The sequence below is a fragment of the Chiroxiphia lanceolata genome, chromosome 4, assembly GCF_009829145.1.
Source record: "Chiroxiphia lanceolata isolate bChiLan1 chromosome 4, bChiLan1.pri, whole genome shotgun sequence".
In the NCBI taxonomy this organism is placed as follows: Eukaryota; Metazoa; Chordata; class Aves; order Passeriformes; family Pipridae; genus Chiroxiphia; species Chiroxiphia lanceolata.
Window position 1 is genome coordinate 63,961,492 of NC_045640.1, and position 22,419 is coordinate 63,983,910.

A 22,419-nucleotide genomic window follows, 5' to 3' on the forward strand; every position below is an offset into this window, starting at 1 on the left:
GGCTGCTGCCTGGCTGAAGTCCAACTTAGGGGCCCAGCCGATTTGGCATGCTGTCACCTTGACATGCTTGTTTTCCAGCACCACTGTGGCTGGAAAAGAGAGGTATCTGTGCTGGTGGCACCAGCCAGAAAGCACAAAATGTGGGCCAGGCTGGGGGCAGGCTGGGACCTGTAGCCAGGCTGTAGACTGAGCCAGGATTTGGCTCCTTCAGAGATTTGCCTTCTTTTGCATCTACTGGAAAACTTTTCTGTAAGTCTCTTCAATTACTTATAGGCAGGATTTTTACTGTGCCTCAAACCTCGTGCAAGCAGCATATCTATGCTGGATGACACGACGACCCCCGAGGCTCTCTCCCTCGGGATGTGTAGTGATAGCTGATCAAGCAAGGGAAAAGTAGCTGGATGACCCCTCACAACGGTGCAATTCCCACTGAGCAGTCATCTTTTAAAGCTGTTTTAACACATCACGCCCAGTGTCTGGACTAAGGCTGCAGCTCTCCCTTGGGGTAGCAGAGGCATTTACCTCTCGCACAGCTGCTGCTTTCTGATCAGAAGCAGCTGAAGGACAGAGGGGACCAGAGCTGGTGGCACCAAGGCCAGGCTGTCACTCAGGTCCCTTCCCACTCTACCTTCTGCCTCCTGTGGATGCCAAAATCTGCAGCAGGGGAATTCAAGAAGAAGCAATCCACAAGTTTCACACATTGGGAAATTCCAGTCTTACACAGTCTGTTAGAAAATACTTACGACACAGTAATCAGAATCATTTTATTAAAAAACTTGCAATAAAATTCCTTGGAATTCACCATCTTAACTTTGAGAATTGCAATAGTTTACTAGTACATAATAACACAGTCTCACATATTTACCTTATAATCCTCTATATAACAAAAATAGCCATGTTGTACTACTGAATAATGCTTCCAAGTATTAGCCTCAACATTTCGGTACTTCCCCCAGCTGAGTCACTGTCCATGCTCTTTAGCATTTACAGTATCTAACAAAGCAAGAAGGAAACAAAAAAATAAAGTGTGTGTCTCATGATTTCAGGCAAATCCCTTTAAGATGGTAGTTCTCTGACTCCCACATTTTTCAAGAGAGATAAAGTGCATTGGAGAGGAAGATGTACACATTATAAAATATCAGCGAAGAGTTGCAAGTATATTTGCAAGACTGTACAGAAAGTAATGCTAGGGAAAAAAAGGCAAAAAAATGCTTCACAAACTGCTACTGCACAGTTTTGGCAGCAAGTCACAGGTAGCAGAGGGAGAGGGGTGGAAAAAAAAAAGCCAACTACGAGAAAAAGAATGGCCCATGGAAACGCCACTGTGTGACTTTGCCGTGGCCTTTTGGTAGGTGTTTCCCAAACCAAAGTGCAGCTGTCTGGACAAAGGAAGTTGGTTTTTTTTTTCTTTAATGTGGGTCATTTCCACAGTCCAAAGAAACCCGGTGTGATCAGCGTGCAGAAAGCGACTGCCTCACCAGCACAACTTCAGTCAAACATCAGCTCCCATCCTGAGGGAGCCACCGCGGAGTGTGACAACATTGTATCGTGACAACCCTGTGACCCCCTGGCCTGCTGGGGCTGGTGGCCCTGCTAGGCAGAGAAAGGGGGATGAAGCCTCCCAGTAAATCCGCTCCTGCTGTCCAGAGCAGGACTGATTACTTTAGAGAATTTCACTGGGACGGACCATTGTCTCCAAACTGGAAATTATTTCAGTAAGCTGTGCACTGATCCATATGGTGTTTATTTCATTTGGGATTTTTCTTCCCTTTATAACATTGGCATTTGCTGGTACAGCTCTGCTGTGTGTGAGAAGAGACACGGCTGGAAAAAGCTTTGTAGCCGTCACTGAAAACCAGGATACTGCTGCTCTGTTCTTAACTGCATACAAGTGGGATGCCACATTTTTTTGGTTTGCTTATAAACTACTCTAAATAGAAATAATCCTCTTCTGGAAATGGATGGAATGTATATTTTGACAAGTACAAAACCATTTTAAATGTTCACTAAATACAAGGAACATCTTGGTATAAAAATAACAGACCCTCCCAACCACTATCCCCTCTTTACATTTCTAATTATAAAATGGTACAGTCATTTCAGGTTCATAACATGAAACAAGAAGTGAGGATGGCATTACGTACACATAAAAAACATTTAGATAGTTGACATCTGAAATAACTGTATACATTCGGAGCAAACAAGCATCTTGATCTGGCTATTGTTTTTAATGCTACACAGAATCGAAGAATCAACAAATAAACAAGAAAGGGAAAATGCTGAAAATGCTGTTTCTCCTTTTTTTTTTCCCCTGTCCTTACTTCTTTTCCATTCCCCACAGAAAGAAATAACTTCCACCAATTCACAATTAAAATACTTGAGAGAGACAAGATTAATTTCAGATGGAAAATTAATCCGTCGGCTTTTCATTCAAAATCCGCAACATATTTCATTCATCCTTCTTCTCTATTTCTCCCTTTGAAATACAGCTCCTGCTCAGAAGGTTTTTTTTCCCTTGAAAAAGAAATGGAAAGATAAAGGGACCAAGCGGGTGTCCAGCCCAGCGGGGGGAGCGGCGCGGCAGAGGGGCAGCCTTTGCCCTCGCCCTCCCTCGCTGCCCCAGCCTGCAGCTGCCATCTGCTCCACAAACAAATCCCAACTAAAAAGTCCATCTGGCATTCCTCTTTCTGCGAAAACTATCAATTAGTTCAGGTAACAGCTTGGGAAATTAAAAGAAGTGCTTGTTCTGGATCAATTGTCCCTATTTAAAAAGTCTGCGAAAACAACACCTCCAACCTCATTTTCCCTCACCCCTAAGATATTTCGTGACAATGTGTTTTGCTGCTTGTGCTAACCAAGCTGAGTCACTGCTGTCACGCACACACACTCTCACATTTTGCATCTATAAAACAGAGGAGTCCATATGGGCTCAGTGTTCCTCAACAAAGCCGCGCTCCCGGTCAGCGCTGCCCATGAAGAAGCTTGGCTGCCCTGAACATGCTGAAAGCCCATGGCCTGCCTTTTTTAAGCCCTGGAGCTGAACTTGGGCCGGCTCCTTTCCCTCCTCTGATCTGCTGCAAGAGATTCCGGCAGCGCAAAACACAAAGAGAGGAAGCAGCACCGTGCCAGTTTGATCCCACGTTCTCCTTCCCCTGCAACACAGGCTCATGCTGGGGCAAACACTTGTGAGAGGGGCTGGGAAGGAACTGGCTGGATTTCTCTGCCATTTTAGTCTGGCAAAACGGATGCACCCCAACAGCAATGCCCTTCTTGCAATGACTTCCTCGGGATTTGATCCAGAGGTCATTAGTGAGATCCAAGGGACCACTTATGACATGTGATTTCAATAATTTATTTTTCAAAATTGCCTCTATAGACCCTTTTTCTTTAGTGCCACAATTTCCCTCAAATAAAAGGTCTAAAAATGACAGCTGCTTCTGTTTTCACTACACTACACTACAGTTTCCATACCCATATCAATGCACTTTTATATGCATACATGGCAGTTTAGTGCTTAGAGAATGAACTGCAGTCCTATGATTGTTGTGATCCTGATTTTGAGGCTCTAAAGCAGTCAGAAAATAAAACAACCCCAAACCCTCAACAAGTGCCAGCTCTGTATCCCCACCACAACTGCCGTGGGGAGGGGATGTAGACCCCGGTGCCTTGCACATCTGCATGCACACATTAGGTCGTTTGTGAGTGCAAAATTCTGCCCATATAACTTTTTATGCATCCTACCTATTGAACAGACCTTTGGGAAGGCAGCTTAGTGCAACCCAAGAAAATCCAAGGATACTTTAATCCAGTCTCTATCTGACCAAGTTTCATCCTGCGACCCAGCCCGAGGGATGATGAGCCTCACTAAGGCAAAGTCTTCTCCCACCCACCACTTGCTCATGGAAAAGAAGAGAAAAGAGCCTCAGATGACAGGACAGGAATTGCTGGGAGAGACACAGGATCAGCTTAATGACAAGAGTGCCTTTCCCTGAGAGCCACACAGTCCCCTGCCCACTGGCCCTGTGCAGGAGGTGCCCCCCTCCCCCCAGTCATGGTGCCAGCCCTGCAGAATTATATCTGTGAGCACTTATTTTGTCAGAGGGCACCAGAGGATTTTGTTTTTTCCTGGCTGCCTGCTAAAGGCTGCTTTCCCTTCTGACCAGCCAGTGCCGTGTCCCAGCCATCCGAATCCCACATATTTAAAGCCCAAGCTTAGCAGGCAGCTGAGGACTCACACAATGCTCAGGATGGGACTAACCATGTCCAAAGCTGCAAATCTGGAGGTTTAATTTTACTCTGTGAGGAATCTCAGTGGAGACACTCATGTAAGCGAAAATGTGCATGGGCATGCAGATATGCAGAATTAAGGCCTTCAAACATGTTACTAACATACGTCAGGGGAGGTCTTAATATTTATAAAGCACCTCGAATTCCCAAGGCAGTTCACAGTTTATAGGTACAAAGAATATTGTCAGCCAGGTCCTGCTTTAGGAGAATGTTTCCATTTGACATACGGGCTTAATTATGCTCATAGAAGATGTGCTGAAAATAATGTGATTTTGATACAAGTCCAAAATTAGTCGTAAGTGCTTTTTTATAGAAGGACGGAATAGAACATTTACTTAAGTGCTTTCCTAAGTTCAGGCTTCAGTGATGTGTAACCTGGCTTTGCACTCATTATCACTCAACAGTGCTCAGAGCTGCAGAACACTTGAGGACACGGACAGAAAGACATCTTTCCTGAGCAAAACTGCAGGCAGAACTTGGAAAACAAAAGCAGAAAGACTCCTGACCCAGATTTTTTGGGATGTTTCTTCTGAAAGACCACAGTATATGGCAATATGTCAAAAGATCTCACCCAGCCTGACACCCTGCCTCTGCCAGTGGCCACCTGTGGATGCTGAGAGACCAGATCCAGTATGGGATACTTAGGAAAAGAGCGGGCACAGCGTGAACCCTCTAGAAAATCCTTCATTAACTCCCAGAAATATGGGCAGGGTCTCAGTTGCCATCTCTGTGATGCCTCTGAGCACAGCTCCCTTTTATGATTTTGCTGGACAAAGGACCCAGCTTGCTATCAGCTGGAGTTTCACCTCCTGCCTTGCTTTTCCGCAGACCTCTTTTTCCTCTGCTGTGCTGTGGGTGGCTCCGCTATGGCAACAGCTAATTGGTCAATCTATCCATTGAGATTAACTTAACTCAGTTTAAGATATAAAAATGAAGACTTTGCAACAGCTCCTGTGAAACCCAAACAGTCTGGCCAGGAGCTTTTAGTCTGTGTGCTGAGCTACAGTGGGTGTATGTGAAAGGATTACTGACAACACGGACATCGTGTTCGTGATGTTCCTGTGACATGTAGCACCCAGGCTCCAGCACTGGAGAAGAAATTGTACCAGTGCTTCTACTTTCTATAGGGAGCCCTGACTGCGTATAAGCAGCTTCACTCCTTCCCCTGCAGTCATTTGAGATGAATTTCATTCCTGTGTCAGTATTTGGTGTAAGCACCACTTAAATCCCATTTCAGCATTATTTCCAGAGCCTTAAGTGGAGCTGATGCAGTACCTTGTGCAAACTCTCTTGTGTAGGGGTCAATATCAGCATTGATGTGTCAGGTCTTTTCCACAGAAGCAAGGAATAGAAAAGACATTAAAGAATAAAGAAAATAAGATTACACAACCACAAATATTGTCAAGACTGACCTAGCTGCACCTTCTGGAATGATCTCTAACTTTCTTTTTTAACCAAGAAGATTTCCAGCTGCCTGTTTGTCTTCAACTGAGAAGAGATTTTCATTCACATGGCTTCTAAAGATGTAACAGCACATGTCTGGATCTTTTTCATAGAATCACAGAATAGTTTGGGTTGGAAGGGACTTTTAAGATCATCTTGTTCTAACTCCCCTGCCAGACCAGGTTGCTCAAAGCTCCATTCAATCTGGCCTTGCACACTTCCAAGCATGGGGCATCCACAGCTTCTCTCAGCAATCTGTTCCAGTGCCTCACCACCCTCACAGTAATAATTTATTCCTAATAGCTAATCTAAACCTGCCCTATTTCAGTTTAAGCCTTTGCCTCAAGATTACCCGGCAGTAATTAAGCTACAAAATTAAGCTATAAAATGAACTGAGTTCTAAAGGGACCAAAAAGGATGGAGAATGATTTTTCCTTCTTCCTGTACTAAAGAAGCAAGTCAGCCAAAATTTTAGGGATAGTTCTAAACACATTTGTTCCTGAATAAGATCTGACAAACACAAATTTTTGCTGGAAGTTGGTTTCCCCATCTAACAAGTAAATCCACAAGGAGATTAAATACAGCAAGAGTCCCAAGAGTTGCATTTTGAGATGCTGCCATGACACCATCAAGTCAAAATGTTTGACCTCCATGGAATTTCGATGTAAGATGAATTGTTGATTTTGTGGACTTACTCAGGAGGCAGTAATGTGATTCAAATCATTTGACTCACAGCAGAAACCATGTACTCTTGTGTAACAGTAAGCCAAAAATGCTTCTCCACAGTTGAGTATTTCGACTGAAAAACCAAATCATGTACTGAACAAATAACAATAAGCTTTCACATGGAAAGAAGAGCTCAGGATGAACTAAATGATTATGTCAGGTCGTTATTATTTAGGTATTTTGACTTATGTTAGTTCTTTTTATTTTCAAATTCCCTCCCCAAAATCCCTTCCCAAAATATTTTGGTATATCTACCTATATAGAAATTGCAAGTACTCCGATGTGCTTCCAACAGTGTTGACTCTGGAGGGCAACAAACCACCCGAACTCTTGTGCTGGATAACAAGCAGACAAAACCTGCTGTCAAAACGTAAGAAGTGAAATGCACTGAGGAAAAAAGACCCAAAACGAACCAGGAGTTAAACATTTCAGCCAGCTGCCTCTTGCTTCATTAGCAATTTCTGACACTGACAGCAGCATCTCCAGACCCCTTGTAAGAATATTGTCACCCGTGTAATGCAGAGCTGTTAACGAGCAGCCTCTGGAAACCCCTCAGATGCTCCTTTAGCTCAGTGATTTGACTTTGGTCTGTAAAACTAAGAAAAGACATGATGTTAGACCAGATCTTTTTTTTCCAGCTACTGAATTGACTTGAAGGAAGGCCACTAATGTACTGACAGCTGCTAATAGCATAAAATATAGCACAGGACTACACGGACGGAGTGACGCTTTGAGCTTTTCTTTCTCTCCTTTAAGCTGTACGATACTTCTCTAGAACAGAGCTCTATGTAAAAGACAACACAATGCAGTTTTAACCCAAATCTCAGCAATCTCTGTTAATTCAGAGCTCTCTTACAAACAAAGACCTTCAGAACACACCATTTCCAAGCCTTCCAGTTCACAAAAGCAGGCTTCACATTAATGCAGGGTGCAGGTGCACCATCCTTCTGAAGCCATGCGTACTTCATGCAGAAACAACAAGGCAATGATAAATCCTGGTCAGATTATGAAGTGACCTGCAAATGGGAATTCAGATTTCTGGATTGAACTCTTGAAAAAGCTGGGGTCAGTCAACACGAACAGAGTGCCTATCCATAACAAACTATAAACAAACAAACGAACAAACAAAACATATGTCTTTTCAAAAAAACCCAACAAAAACTCAATTGAACAAGTGTAGAAAACACTCAAGCTGTCATTTCAGTTGCGTATTTACGAGCCACTGAAGAGTTCCATGACTGCTCTCAAGCACGTGGGTAAACTGGAAGCGTTCATCTCCCGTGTGAACCAAACGAGGGTATGTAGATGATGAAACCGCATCCAGGCAGACACAACTGTTGCTATTGCTTTTCGTGACCATCTCAGAATGGAGTGTGCAGGAGTGACAGTGCTCTGGAGGCATGTGCATGACTGGTCCAAATCCTAGAAAGCTGACTCGGTCCCTCCCTGTGACCCTCCCCTGTAGTTTGGTGTTGGATCTCTGTTTGTTTTTCAAGATTTCACCTCTTCGCAGTCTTGATCAGTGGAAAGCTCCACATCGGACAGTCCAACCTCCATTGCCATTATCAATGAAATATCTGAATCACTGCTGACTGCTGGCTCCTGTTCATCTGTGAGGGTAGAAAAGACAGGAAAATGTCATGTATTTCTGTTAATGTATTACAAATTTTTAGTTCTGCAGGTGGAACCCCACCACAAAGGTTGTGCTTAGAGTTGAAACTTTGCTCTTATTCGATATCTGTCTAAGACATTTCAAAAATATCACAAAGTTTAAGCCATCATAGTGAGAAACATGATGACAAGGAGCTTGTATGGGTAACACTTTTGTCTCCTCTTAATCCTCCCAGGGCTTTCTGTCCAGGTCCTTTACGACCTTCCTCCCATCACCTGAGCATTTCCCTCCCCATCCCCTTTCACTTCTTCAACTTGGCATCATCTTCTCTCTCCACAAAGGCAGAAAGTTAAAGACAAAGTCACAGGCACCTGGTGGAGCAAGTAAGTCATCAGAAAAACATTCCTAACAGGAAAAAAATCTGCCTAAACCCTCATCAGGTGACAGAAGCAACACAGGCATCGTCAGTTCTGCCTCAGGACTTTGGACCAGGCTATCTGCCTTCTCAAGTGCCCTCTCTCATCCTTTTCCAGTCTCTTTCATATTCACTCTTTCCTCTGATTTGAAGATACCTTGCAGGCTCTTGAACCAGGCCAAAGGGATGTCCCTTAATACACCATGACACCAAACACACTGAGTCATATTATTGACTTCTGCCAAACTGCAAATCCCATCAAAATTACAAGCGTAGGAAGAGCAACTTGCTTTTGTTTTGATCCCGCAGCACTTATTACGTGTATATTTAGCAGCAGATAAAGCCAACAGATTCTAAAGGACTAAAAACTAATTTTTTTTCAAGAACGATCAGTAGAAGCAAAGCACACTGGAACTCTAGGGAGATTTTCAAAGGCTCAAAACCCCCATAGGTGGCTGAATCCCTGAGAGAAAAAGTTGATGGTTCCTATTTTCAAGTGGTTTAATTACAGTTATGGTATTTATACTGTAACAATATAATGTATTTAAATCTGGTGCAGTTTTTTCCTTTACATATTTTATTTTTCAGACAATAGAAGCAGAGCCTGATTGATGCTAAAAAGTCTGAAAGTTGAATATCTAAGAATGAATAGGTAAAAAACATTACAGTGAGCTAGTAATAATAACTCCTCACAGTTTATTCACTTGAAGCTAGGTGAGCACAAGAGCTGCATGATTTATAAATCTGTTTCAGAGAAAAAAACCCCCACATGTGTTTAGTTGTGCTGGTATTAGACATCATGTTCTGCAGAGAAAGCTTGAATGGGGTCTGCATTATTCAAACTGAAAGAACCAGTGCTTTCCTTTACAATTCTTCCCAGCTTTCACCCCGGATTATTTTTATACTTTCTTGATTGCAGGTTAAATAATTAATGCATACAACATCTTTACATCTGTATCTTTTTTCGCCTTTCAATATGACAGTAGTAAACATTTCTACTGCCTTCTGGCTATGTTTCCACTGAATGATACATCCTGCAGACTTCACTGGGCTCAACTGCATTGAAACTTTAGGTGAACTGCTAGATCCTAGAGTACAACAGTGCATCTCATACACCTCCAGCACCTACAGCATCATGTGTAGTGGTAATGGCCTCCTGAGCCAGAATAACGTGGTTCCAGACCACTGGATTATTTATCATTCCTCTATAACTAATAGGATTCTTAAAAACAATGAAAATTATGCTTTAAATGTTGATCTAAGAGCAAGTTTATATTTGCAGGACAGAGTTCCTGAGGCTTAGCCATGTTAAACAGCCACTCAGAGCACTCTTGAGAGCCAAAGTGATTTCCATCTGAACTGGCTGGGCAGGAAAAAAGGCCTGGCTGAATGGTGACAGCCAGATGCACACTCAAGAGGCAGGCGGAGCTGCCAACACCAAATGTCAAAATGTCAAATGAGAAGTGTTTATGGTGCTGAAATGTTATTTCAAGAATTGTTGTTTCCTCTAGGGTTGCATAGCTGAAAAAGATCTCAACTGAGTCCAAGACACTAACATAGAACAAAAACAGATTTGCAAATGTCAGACTGGGGTACAGGAGCACCCCCTTTCCAAATCAGCAAACTTTAGTTTTACATTAAAAATCCTATACAATTATTCAAATTTTTGGATCTTAGTCTTTGCAAAGTGTGGGCTTTGTGATTTGTCTTCAACTGTAGTGCAGGGCCGCAGGAACAATGAATAAAGATCCTAAAAATGCCCATGCCTACGCTCTGGCATTGCTTTTCCAGCAGTGTGAAAGAGCCTAGAAACAGGAACACTCCACCTTCTGTGCTTGCTAACAGTGCAGTGGTTCAAAACCCTAAAGCTACAGTTGGCCACCTCAGCAGAGTGGGGAGAACAACCTGGACATCCCTATGCTTACAACTTCCATTTCAGGGAAGGCATCTGCACTGACATTTCTTTGGAAGATGTAGACAACACAAGGAAATGAATGCATCCCTCAGCATCACCTGCTGGCTCCTGTAAACAGGAGTCCTACTACTGATTGACCCCAACATGCACAGGATGAAACTCTGGGGGGCTGCAGAAGTTACAGCAGACACAGATCAGCTGTAGGGAACTGCAAGGTCTGCAAACTGCCTCACCGTGGCTCCCCCACACAACACAGGCTTGCTAGACTCTGCTGGTTTGGTTTTTGTTATTTTTTTTTTGGCTGGCTTCTCAATAATGTGAGCCAGCAGAGTTACTGTTATTTGTTAAAGGTAAGCAAACCTCAACTATACTGCAAGTGCCAGGAGCTTAGCCTGCATTTTGCACCTCTGTTTTTTAGATCCTATTTACAATGACAAAGCTTATATATGGCTTCTCCAGAAGATGCCTGACTTGCTGTTAACTAATTTTATGATCTTTTTGCAAGTTTTTTCTAATCTGCTGTTTTTCTTAAAGACCTGAAGTCAGGTGAAGATCTCAACTTTCAGTGAAGATCTCAGCTTTCACTTAAAAATAAATGAAGCTTAAGAAGCAAAAGGAAACAAATCTCTAATTTCTAGACTGATTTTATGTTGGAATATCTGAATTTTGATTTCAGATACTTGAGATTGGCAATCCTGTCTAACAACACACACTATAATACATACTTCCACCGTGTTTTACAGCACTTCATGCCACAGGCATAAAGCCTTTTGCTTAATGAAGCAAAAGGCACATCCCAAGCTGCTTTTCAGCCTGAGTGCTGCTGCCTACAGCAGGGAACTATAGACTTCACTGCCACATTCCTCCCATGTCAGTGAAATGCAATACACCACAGCATGCTGCCTGTCCAGACAGACTTTTTCCACTCACTTATATTTCCTGACACACATTCGTTTGAGAGATGAAATAAACCAAATCCCTTCTTTAGCCAATATTACTTTAAATTTAATTATGTTAGTGCAGGCAGAATATCACCATGGATTTGGAACTTCCCTACATAACAGCAGTACAGCCCTTACTTCTGGAAAAGTTCATCAAGTGATGTTTACATTTGAATATTATTATTGCAATCAAACAAGGATGACAACAGCTAGTTACTCTGGTGCTTTAAACACAGTAAGACTGCACACTAGTAATAGTTATTTACTGCTGCTGCTACTCCCAACTCTTGGAGTAACTCTGTAGCCGTCGTACACTAATAAATATTCCAAAAGAAAGAGGTCAGACTATGGGTTTCTAAGAATTTGATACTGTTTGCAAGAGGCTTGTGAGGGAACTAAGCACTCAACAGTGAGTGAAAAAACATTCTTCTGCCATGTAAAGGTAAGCATACAGGCATGGGCACCAGTTAAGATATTTTCTAACCTAGTTGATTCTGTGATTCTGTAATTACACAACAAAAGCTTCTCAGCATTGAAGATATATAAGGACTGTCTAAGATGGCACTTTTTTCCTTCTCTGGACCTTTGCTATTACACCCATTCCGGCATAAGAAGATGAGAACTGCCACCAAGTGTGTAATTCATCTACTGAAAGTGTAACTAAAGCCAGCAAACTGCTATTCTTGTGGATTAAAGACATGGGCCACAGCAATAACCTATTCAGCTCAGAGTCAGTCTCCCTTGCCTCATTTGTTATCAGCCCTCCATGAACTAATCCAGCATCCTCAGTCCTGCTCCGCACGCAACTGAACTTTGCACAGAGCAGTGCAGTTGCTCGTGGTTTTCTTAATCTCATGACAGTGACAGGAATCAGGGGGTAAGAAAAAGCTGCTACCGTGCTGCTGACTGAGGTGTGACCTATTTGTGTAGCTGAAAAGTTGAGCATTTAGCATAAGAAACAGGTCCTGCTTTGCTCGGGTCTTCTGTTCTTGATGGTAGATGTGGATGCCCAGCTTAGAGGTGAAATGACTAACTATTGATTTTTTTCATATAATGAAATACCGTGCAAAATTTATCTGTTGTTATTTCATCATTAACTAGCAGAAAAGTGGGACTCTGTCTAAAACCTTGTTTTGACAATAAATATACAGCAAAACTTGGACTTGATTTCACTACTCATTTCACACACTCACTACTGTGAAATATACCTTATTTCAGAACTCTTCAGTTTCTGGAGATAGAATAAAACCAAAACATCAAATCCCTGGTGACAGTTATGCTCTCAGATCTAGACAAATATCTAAAATGCCTGTGTTAGCATGAACCCAGTCTGGGGCTCATTTCTGCTAAAAAACCATTCAGATGTGTCTAGAAGGATTTTGCTTCAGAAGAAACCAGAAATGTGACCCGTCTTCTAGAGCTTCAACGACCTGATAGAAAATATATCCAAACTCATTAAAGGCCCTTTATCAAAACACATTCTGCTCAGCTTGAAGCTGCAGTGAACTGCCAGTGCAAGCAGTGCTATTCTGATTTTGTTTCCAATATCAGAACAACCAGAACACAATTCATCACATTTGATTTATGAGAGGGAGAGATACATATCTAGATTCCTTTATTTTTCTTTGTCTGCCCAAGAATGTACTTTACCATTACAGTTTACTGTTCCCTCCTACTGCAGCCTTGCCACAGCATCACTTTGCTGCTTATAGTCTAAGAGGAAGAAAGAGCAGTACTGATTCTTAAAATTACTCTCAAATTAATCATCCCATACTTCTCATTGCGTCATTTTATAAGTATATCTCAAATTCCTTCCATATCATCTGGAGACTTGTAACACTTCAGAATGGGCCATAACTGCACTAACAAAACATAAAATAAAATACATGGAAAAAAATGCCTATAAAATCTCTAATGCAAAAGAAGCAGAGGAAATATGCTTGAGGAGAAAGGGTTATAAAAACCCCTGTTACTAATGCAGTCCTTTTGTACAGATGCTAATAAAACAGATGAAGAAGTTTGGCTGGCTACAATTGAGAACAAAATACCGGGGAAACACTTTATTGCTGTTCCCTAGCTTCAGAGGGAGATTTATCGGAGTAGCAAGGGGAAAAAGTACTTGAGCGTGGTAACTGCTTTTGGAAGAAAAGGTTACAGTCTTTTCCATAAATAACAAGCCAGAGCTCTGTGAATGTACTAATGGCAAAAAGGCTTCTTGCAGGGGGTAAAGCAGATGACGTCTGAAACACAGTGCAAAGAATACCCAAACATCAGCACAAAGGGAAGAACCACATGCCACGACCGGGCAAGATTAATTCAAGATGACACTTCAAAAATGTGTTTACCTGCACCAAATCCCTAAGTGGTTGAGAGATGTGATAGATGGGCCTGGATATGACATAAAACACTAGAGAGACTCCCCCAAAGCAAACTTGCTCTTTTTTCTTGTTACTGAGTAAAGAGGCAATAAACTTTCCTCCCTTAATCTTTCTCTAGGATATATGGTTTGGGAGAACATACAGCATTTCTTAGTGGAAAACAGCCTAAGACATAGTTCCTTGCCTTCAAACACCCTGCAGTATGAAGGGCTAACATCCTCCTCCTCCTCCTCCTCCTCCACATTATTATTCTAGACAGGAGCTACTGAGATGGGAGAGCCACAACTCTTCCCAAGACATTCACTGATTCGGGTTGCCCAGTTAAGACACTGTAAACCTGATTTTTCAGTTACAGCATTAACGTGGGCATTGTATGTCCCAAGGATATCTTTGAACTTCAGCTATAGTTCTAAGTACTCACTTCTGGAAATCACACCCCTGTATCTCAAGTCAAGCACCAAAATGGAGAAGTTATTGATTAGTAATACAACTTGTTTTCTAAAGCCTAAATTTGGAACATGTATTTAAGCAATAAATTTTAACACCAGTTACCTGAGAAGACATTCTGTGTTCTGGCAACACCAATAAACTCATTTTCATAAAAAGGCATAGAAAGTACCAGCACCCAAATGCTTTCTCCAAAAGAAAGAGGAAAAAAAATCTGTCTGAATAAGGACATATGATATATTACACAGGGAGCACATAACAAGCACATTTGGAGAAAGCTGAGCAAAAACAGAAGAACACATGCCAGATGTTATTGCATGGAAGCACTTGGACCCAACCGGCTGCAAAAGTAGAGGGTTTCTTTTTTGTTTTATATATTCTTCACAACAGGGCTTCCAGACTCTTAAACCTTTGCCAAGCTGCTTTTCCTTTCTCTCTCCAAGCCTTCCCACTGTCCGGAAGGAGAAAGGGACAGCGGAATGCTGCTGCAGACCCTCCTTTACCATCCACCACTGGCCATCCTCAGTGTCCAAAAAACTGCACCACATGCACGTCTGGTCAGGGCAGCATGTTTTCCTGATTCCACAGAAAGCTTTGGAAATAAATGTGAATGTATTTCGTTCAATGTACAGACTGCTAGAAATTATTATTATTTAGAACGTGCAAAAATATTTATGTATTTGATTGAAAATCAGAAAATGACATCTCCCATAAAAAGGGAAAAGATTAAAAAATACTGAAGAACAGGGCTGTAACTACATGACAGTTTTGAGACTCAAGTACCTTAGCTACCCTTAGGAATATGTTAAATGGCCAAAGATCTTTAAATCTGAAAGAATTTGGCTGTTTTTAGTAAGATCATGCCATTTCCTATACCACTCTAAGGACCCTAAGAAATGTTAAGTCTTTTCCATTTCATGTTAAACAAAAAGTCTAATTCAACTCTTCACCAAATTCACTTGTAAAAAAGTCTCTTAGGTCCAGACTGAACTAATAGCATGATGATTGTGCAGTCCCAAGCACTGCTACAAACACTTCATGTGCAGGTATTATTCATTTCTATTATTCTTCCATTTAAATTCTCTGTATGCAGACCTGGTTTCTGACCTAGCTGAAGCATAGTTCCATGGACCAGCAGCACAACAGAGCCACGTAGTGGAAGTCCAACTCCCCTTCCCCAGCTCACCCTCCTGCCACTGATCCTGAGTCAGCTCTGCTAGCCCTTTGATTGGCCAGGGAGTTGATTAAAAAAAAAAAAAAAAGCCTGCAAACTCCCTTGGAATCATTTTTTGCTAGGCACAGCTCAGTCACAAGGCAAGCCAACTTCAGGAAGGAAGGAAACAAAAAGAGGAAAGAAGGGAAGGTACCTCCTCTTGCATTCAACACCTGCAAGCTGTCCCCGCAGTAACCATGATGTTATATATCTAAAACTTCAGGTGTGGCACAGGGACTGCTTTTTTTACTTGGTTTTCTTAGCAGCTGCTAAATGACCAAGGCTCCCTGGTGTTACTGCAAAACAACAAGCATTAAGTGATAAAGTTACAAAAAAAAAATCATGCTTTGTCATGTTAATGGTGTGTGAGGGATACTGCAAAGATTATCCCAGTAGCCAAGGCGAGATGTGGAGACACAAACACCCCTTAAGCAGTAAGCAAACGGCTTCAGCCAAGCTGCCAGCCATTTAAAACTCTGAAGGGACAGCAGGTGTGTGACAAAAGCAGAGCTAAATGCTGTATGTACTAGCATGTGTTATACACTATGGCCTATTGGCAGCCTGTCACGATAAAGAGACTTTTACATCCAAGAGGTATAATCACGCAATTTAATCCCGTGCATCTCAGTTTCCATGGGCTATTCTGGTGACTGCTATTGTGACTGAACCTTCTTATTTATATTTCAAAAACCTGTGTCAGCTCTGCTTCCTGCAAGCCTGGAAGAAGGAAATTACAGCCTGACTCAGACACATAATGGATTGAATGAACAAGAGTGTAATGGTAAGAGACATTTCAGCTCTTGTCCTGTTCCTAAAAAACATCAGGAAGAAACATCCTTTGATGGGGTGATTTAGAGATGAACTGGCCAACACCACACAAATCCCTCAGAGCAGTCATGCTGAAGAGGTATCACAATACCCCCAAGCAATATTAAACCAGAAGACTCCGTGTAAGGTATTGGTTTCCAAAACCTTTTTCTCTGGTCAGGCTGCAGAGCTGGGACCTCTCCTTGGGTGACTTCACGACAGAAGCAGCTGCATAAAGCCATCTCAGATTGCTCCTCCTCAGGACTGCAGGTCCATGCTGACCCCACCTGCTCCCAGCTGGGAGGAACGAGGAAAGGGATGCTCATCCCAGAGGCACCTTCCTTCCTGCTGCAGCAACCCAAGATCCTGTCCCAGAGCACCTGCTCAGTGGTGGCCAAGGGTCAGCAGGGTCTGCTGGCACACAGCATGGCCTGGGGGAAAATGGTAACTCATCCCTGTGATCTTTCTTTAACATCTTCAGCACAGCTGGATCCTGCAAAGGTAACCAGGACTGTGGTCCTCCTGTGAAATGGGAATGCTGCCTTTGGCACTCAGGGAAATGCAAGAAGGGGCGACTGGTGCTTGGAAAAGCAACCTACCAAAGGCACAGAATGAGACTAGGACATGGAAGTGGACCTGCAGCTTTTCTTCAGGGATGTTAGAAACTTCTCACTCCTACTTTAGGAAGTAGGAGTGATACTCCTACTCCTATTCCATGTACAAGGTGGCTACTAACCAGTGAAAATCTGCACGGGGGCAATTAATTCTGAGTGACAATCAGAAACAAACATATTTCTGCCTAATCACTATGAACTGCTTCCTCAATTGCAAGTATGCACATAGCTGTAACAGAAAACAACAGCTTGCTTCAAAGACAACTCCTATTAATTTTTAAATGAGGGGGCTGGAAAAGCTCATGTTAGTCTACCTGAGTTTGTCATGGCAGCATATGCAAGATTTTCAAATCTGTCTCTTTAAATACCTTTAATTGCATAAGGTCTCAAAAATCCCAGGTCACTAGCAAAGCACAGTAATGAGGAATCATATCCTGAACTCTCAAGAGTAGTTACAACAAATATCTTTAAGCAAAGATGTCACAGAAACACCTCGCATATATTGGAGGATTTAATGAGAAAATGCACAAGGAGGTGGCTGAAAAGCTCAACAGTGCTGGAATTACTTGAATGAAGTGTGTGTGTATCTTCTCTCCCTCTCTCTCACACATGGTTTTGCCTTCCTTTCCAATGCTGCTAACACTGGTTTCCACCTGAGATCTCCAGAGCACTTCCAGGATAAAGGGGCAAGTCATTAGGATGTGTTGTTGTTAGGATCTTCTTCCTCACCGTGCATGTTGGGGACAGTGATCCTTGGCTGAAATTGAATACCATTAGAAATGTCCATGATAAAAATTTCACCCAGGGATGTCTTCTCGTTAGACATGGAAAAAAATGCCCACAGTAATGGAGCCAAAAGAGAAAAATCCCACAGTGGTTGTTGGAGGAACCTGCGTATCGGATAAGTCAGTTTTACTGCTGTCACTAGCAAAATACAACTTTTAACAGATTAACTTTTACTTTCAGGGGAAAAGAGTCTTTCTTTTTGTTCAGTACAAGGAAACAACACGCTTGAGAACGGGCTCGACTGTTGCAGCAACTGCTCCAGTGCCTGAAGCAGGACACAGCTGTGGGACCACTGTGCCTGACAAGTCAGGGCAGATTGGGATAGCATTCCAAGGTCATCCATCCCTCCACTCTCTATCATCCCACACGCTACCCAAGGGCTGCACAACTACAAACACGTGCAGAGACCATAACATTGTATGTCACACTTTTTTTTTTTGCCCTCTGACACGTCACAGTGAAATCAGTGTCCCCTCCACCAGCTGCCACACGTGGACTTGCAGAATGTGACCACTTCTAATCTCCTGTCACACGCTCACAGGACTGTCAGGTGCATGTCTCCAAAGAACTGGGAGACATTTGACCAAAGTACACTGCTTAGGCTAAAGATCAGTTCTCACTAGACAGAAACAGCACAACAACCTGGAGAAAATATGTTCCTGAACTTTACAGGACTGTCTAACCTGATTTAAATTGGATAGATTAACTATATTTTTTGTTATAGGATATGGCTTATCTACCTACTGTAGCTCAACAGATAAAGACTGAGTTAAGTGCAACTCAGCTCTAGACAAAGCTCTTGTAACAACAGAAAAAAACCCCCAGAATCACAGAGCCTCAGTCTCTCTCTAAAAAACTCCAGTTTAAAAGCAAAGCACATGCTTTTCAGTCTCACAAACTCCATCAAGTTATAGATGTAGTGATTCTTGAAGGTGTGGCATCAGCAACAGTACAATATTCTGCAGATAAGTCTGATGGACATATTGAAACAAAGTAAGAACCTGACCAGATCACTACAGCCATACCCTACAGCTATACTATTTCTTCTCTTCCAAGATGGGCACATAGGTAAAAAGACATTTTTCTAAATACAGAGGGGACAGTGCAGTTGGTTAGCAAGGCAGTTTTTATGTCTACAAAAAACATTTAAGAACTAATAGAAATGATCAATGAAATAAGAATGTCCAGTTTTCCATACAGAAGAAACAATTTCTGCCATTTAGATGTCCATTATCAATGAAGCAAAATAACATGACAGGCTGAAGTGCCATCTCTTAATTTCATTAGAATTGAAGTAGTTTTTAAAAATAAATTCTAGACAATTACAAAATAACTGTTCTACTAATCTGAATCTCTTTCCTATGGCATCTTAGAGTATCCATGCACTTCCTCTTTTGAAGCCCCTAAATTAAAAATTCTGCAAGGAAAGCTTTCTTTAACATCCAGTTTCACAGAATCCTTACAGGAGGAAGTTTTAATCCTATTTGAAAACAGTGTACACTTAATTTCTAGTGCCCTGTGTTCAGATACACTCTTGTTAGGTACTTTTGTCTGATCCTCCCTCATACACACACAGAGAAAGGACAGTCTTGATCTTCACTGAACACTGACAAACACTCAAGATGAGTTATTACCAACTTCTGGAGCTAACAAAAATGCCTCCTTTAAAATACTGAAAAAACCTGGAATACTTCACTATTCTCCGATTTTCCATCTTCTCTGGAGTCTAAGTGATGATATTGTTTCAAAACAATAGCAAGAAAAAGAGCAGGCAGTGCAGAAACCACAGTTCAAAATAGCTCCAGTGGAAAAGTATCTTTAACACATGGACTATTGCTCTGTACTTAAAGGGGAAGCTGTAGGAGACTTGCACTGGAAGGGATGTCCTGGGTAGTTGAGTCTATTCTCCACCATTGTAGTGGCTGCACGATATAATTCCTTTCAGATTTGCTAGCAATTAGCATCATTCACTGCACAAGCTCCCCAGCTACTTAGTTCATCTCTCTGCCAGTGCAGAACCACAGATGGGTGGCAGTTAAAGCTGTAATACCTGATTTTCAAAAGAACCCTTCATGCAACACCAACCCACAGAGATTTCTTTTTTTTTTTTACATCCTACGATGACAGATGAGTTCAGCTGCTAATGCTCCTTTCTCTTAAACCTCACAAGCCTGTAAAGCCTTGAAACACATTTCATATTCCAGTGTAATTATGCAGCTTTTGAACAGCTTTATTCCAGCTCTGATATTCCCCACAGCCTACTCAAACATTTCACTATCAGTTCTCTACCTACACTTGTGGCCAGTTGTTGGATTTAGAAGCAAACCTGACCACGGCCCCCAACAGCAAAACGTGAACTTTTGTACCTAAGATTTCCTAAAATGAGAACTTCTCACCATCTGGATGATCTGTGTACCAGGAAGGTCCCTGTGTGCCACTGGGCAGCTGTGTGCTGTGGGTCAGCATTTTGCAGAGTGTGCAAATGACTGACTGCTGCTGACATTCTTGGATTGGCAGGTAGGAGATGACATTGTCAGTGCTGGTAGGATCTATAAATCTCATATAACTGTGACTGAGTACTAGCAGGAAAAGTAAAGTTGATCTGTGCAGGCAGAAGCAGGCCATAGTTTCCAGCAGGAACATCTCTACCAGGACTTCCTGAAAACTTAAACCCCTGATTTAGTTGGTCTATGTATAAATGTTTTTCATCAGTTTGGAAATAAAAAACCCCCAAACTCAGTGACTGTATCAGAACCTTTTCTTTTTGGAAAAGTAAAATGGTTCAATGTCCTTTGCATCTCCTTGAGGATGCTTCCACAGTTTGCTTAAAGGATTTAGCAATATTTCTGATCTGACCAAAAGCATTCTACAGGAAAGAAAAATGAGCACATTTAAAACTCATCACTAGCACACGAAATGACGATTAGCATATGACTAGGAGGTATACAGAACCACTGCTTGTTTGGAGCAGAATTGTCCAAAATGTTACTTGTGTCTTGTAGCAGGGCTAATGCACCAGATAAAATTCTAACAAGCTTGTCTGTGTATACAGAGAATACATGAGTACAGAAAAACAATCAAGAAAAGCATTCATAAAGGAAGAGGTCAACTGTTTATCTCTTTTGTTCATTTAAGAAATTTTAAATTACTTGATGCCAATCTCCTCTTAATTGAAACATTTCTTCGACAATCTTGGAATAGCTCAACTCTTTTTTTTCCCCATTAAAAAATAAATCTTTAATGTGCCAGGTCAGACCACCTACATTCAAGTCTTGTTGGAAAAGACATGTATAAAAATGTAAGAAGAAAACAAAAATCAGCCTTTACAACAACTGAAACTAAATTGACAATTTTGATTTAAAGAGCTCAAATCAATTTAATGTGAGTCTCCTTCTGATCCTGTGTCTCCTTCCTGCCTGTCTCCCTTTCTCATTGAGTTAAAAATGAGTTCAAAATGAGCCCTTATGAAAAAGAGTGCAGCACAGTTTTTCTTGACCTGAGATCTGAAACCAACAGTTTTGTCTCTCCAGCCTAAAGAGTGCAAGCATGCTCCCTCCTCATTTACCTACCTCCTTTTGCTTCCTTCCTTGTGGTTCACACAAGTAACATCACAAAAAAGTGAGCTCCATTTACTGGCTTGCAAAATTCCAGATGTGACAAAACCCAGAGAGGGGCAGCCAGGATGATAAGCAGCAAAGCTAATGCTGAAGAGGGAACTCAATCTCACCTAAAGGCCACTAAAGCTCCCAAAAGGGCATCTCAGGATAACTTCTCACTGGCCAACTGCCCTTGGAGGCCTGGGTCTGGCCGGTAGGAAATCCAGTAGGGACATCAATAGGGACTGGTTTTAGGCTATACAAATCTAGGGTCATTTAGCATTTCCTTTCAAATAAGCCTCCAGTCACAATCTAGTTTCAACTGAACAACTTCTGGCATCAGAAAATCCCTCCAAGCCACAGCTTTTATCAGGGACTCTTGATGAAATGCTCATGAGAACAAGAGAAAGGCCAAAGCCAAGACATCCATTTTCAGAGTTTCTTCTCAAAGCAGTGGATGGGAAAGGTCAACTTTAGTTTCAACAAACTGCCTCTGGAATTCTACTAGAAAATATGTTCATTAGGTCACTTGGCCACCACCACTACCATCAAGACCTCCCTAACATTCTACAAAGTGAAACAAATTGGAAGAGAATAATTTTAAAACGCTGTTTCTCCGCATTAAAGCATTCTGTCTCTGTTTCAATCTTTTTAGTTAACACATACTCCTGTTCCACTTTCTTTTGATTTCTAAGCATTCACACTCTTTGGAGAGGCAGAAGAAAGAGTTATTACCCTGTGTACCAATATACCTGGAAAAATAAAAGTAACAAAAGCTCTGTGAAAACCTGGAAATGAACCATGTGACTTCGAAAACATAAATGCCTTTGCACTGTTCATTACGATTTTCCTTTGGAACACTACTGTAAAGTTAGAGTCAAAACTCTGTAACATTAAGTTTGGTTTTAACCCCTTTTGCCTTTTCTTTTTTTATTCAAGTTCTTCACTTTTAATTCCTCTAATTGAGAAGTAGTAGTTTCCAGAAGGCTCCCAGGAAGTTTCAGAACAATAGATAGACCTCATGAGCTTTTTGAAAACAAAAAAGATTAAACTGTTGTATTATATATCTAGTCTGGAAAGAGGGCTTTTAGAAGCTGAATATAAATTTATAGTAAATTTTCAGTTTTAACAAGGGAAGTGGACTTGCATCTTTCGGTCAAAATCAAGCAAAAACTGAAGGATTAATTAAAAAAAAATGCAAGGCAGAAGGAATTAATTACTGCAAGCACATGTAATTGT

At 41.6% G+C, this 22,419-nt stretch overlaps 1 protein-coding gene across 1 annotated transcript in view; it reads right to left on the reverse strand.

The window, feature by feature from the left end:
• Positions 1-728: 728 nt before the first annotated feature.
• Positions 729-22,419, reverse strand: part of RNF150 (ring finger protein 150) — a 119,300-nt gene continuing 97,609 nt past the window's right edge. The window contains exon 7 of the mRNA XM_032685918.1: positions 729-8,066. Within this exon, the coding sequence (XP_032541809.1) occupies positions 7,948-8,066 (119 nt within the window). The 3' untranslated portion in view covers positions 729-7,947. The remainder of the gene's footprint in view (positions 8,067-22,419) is intronic.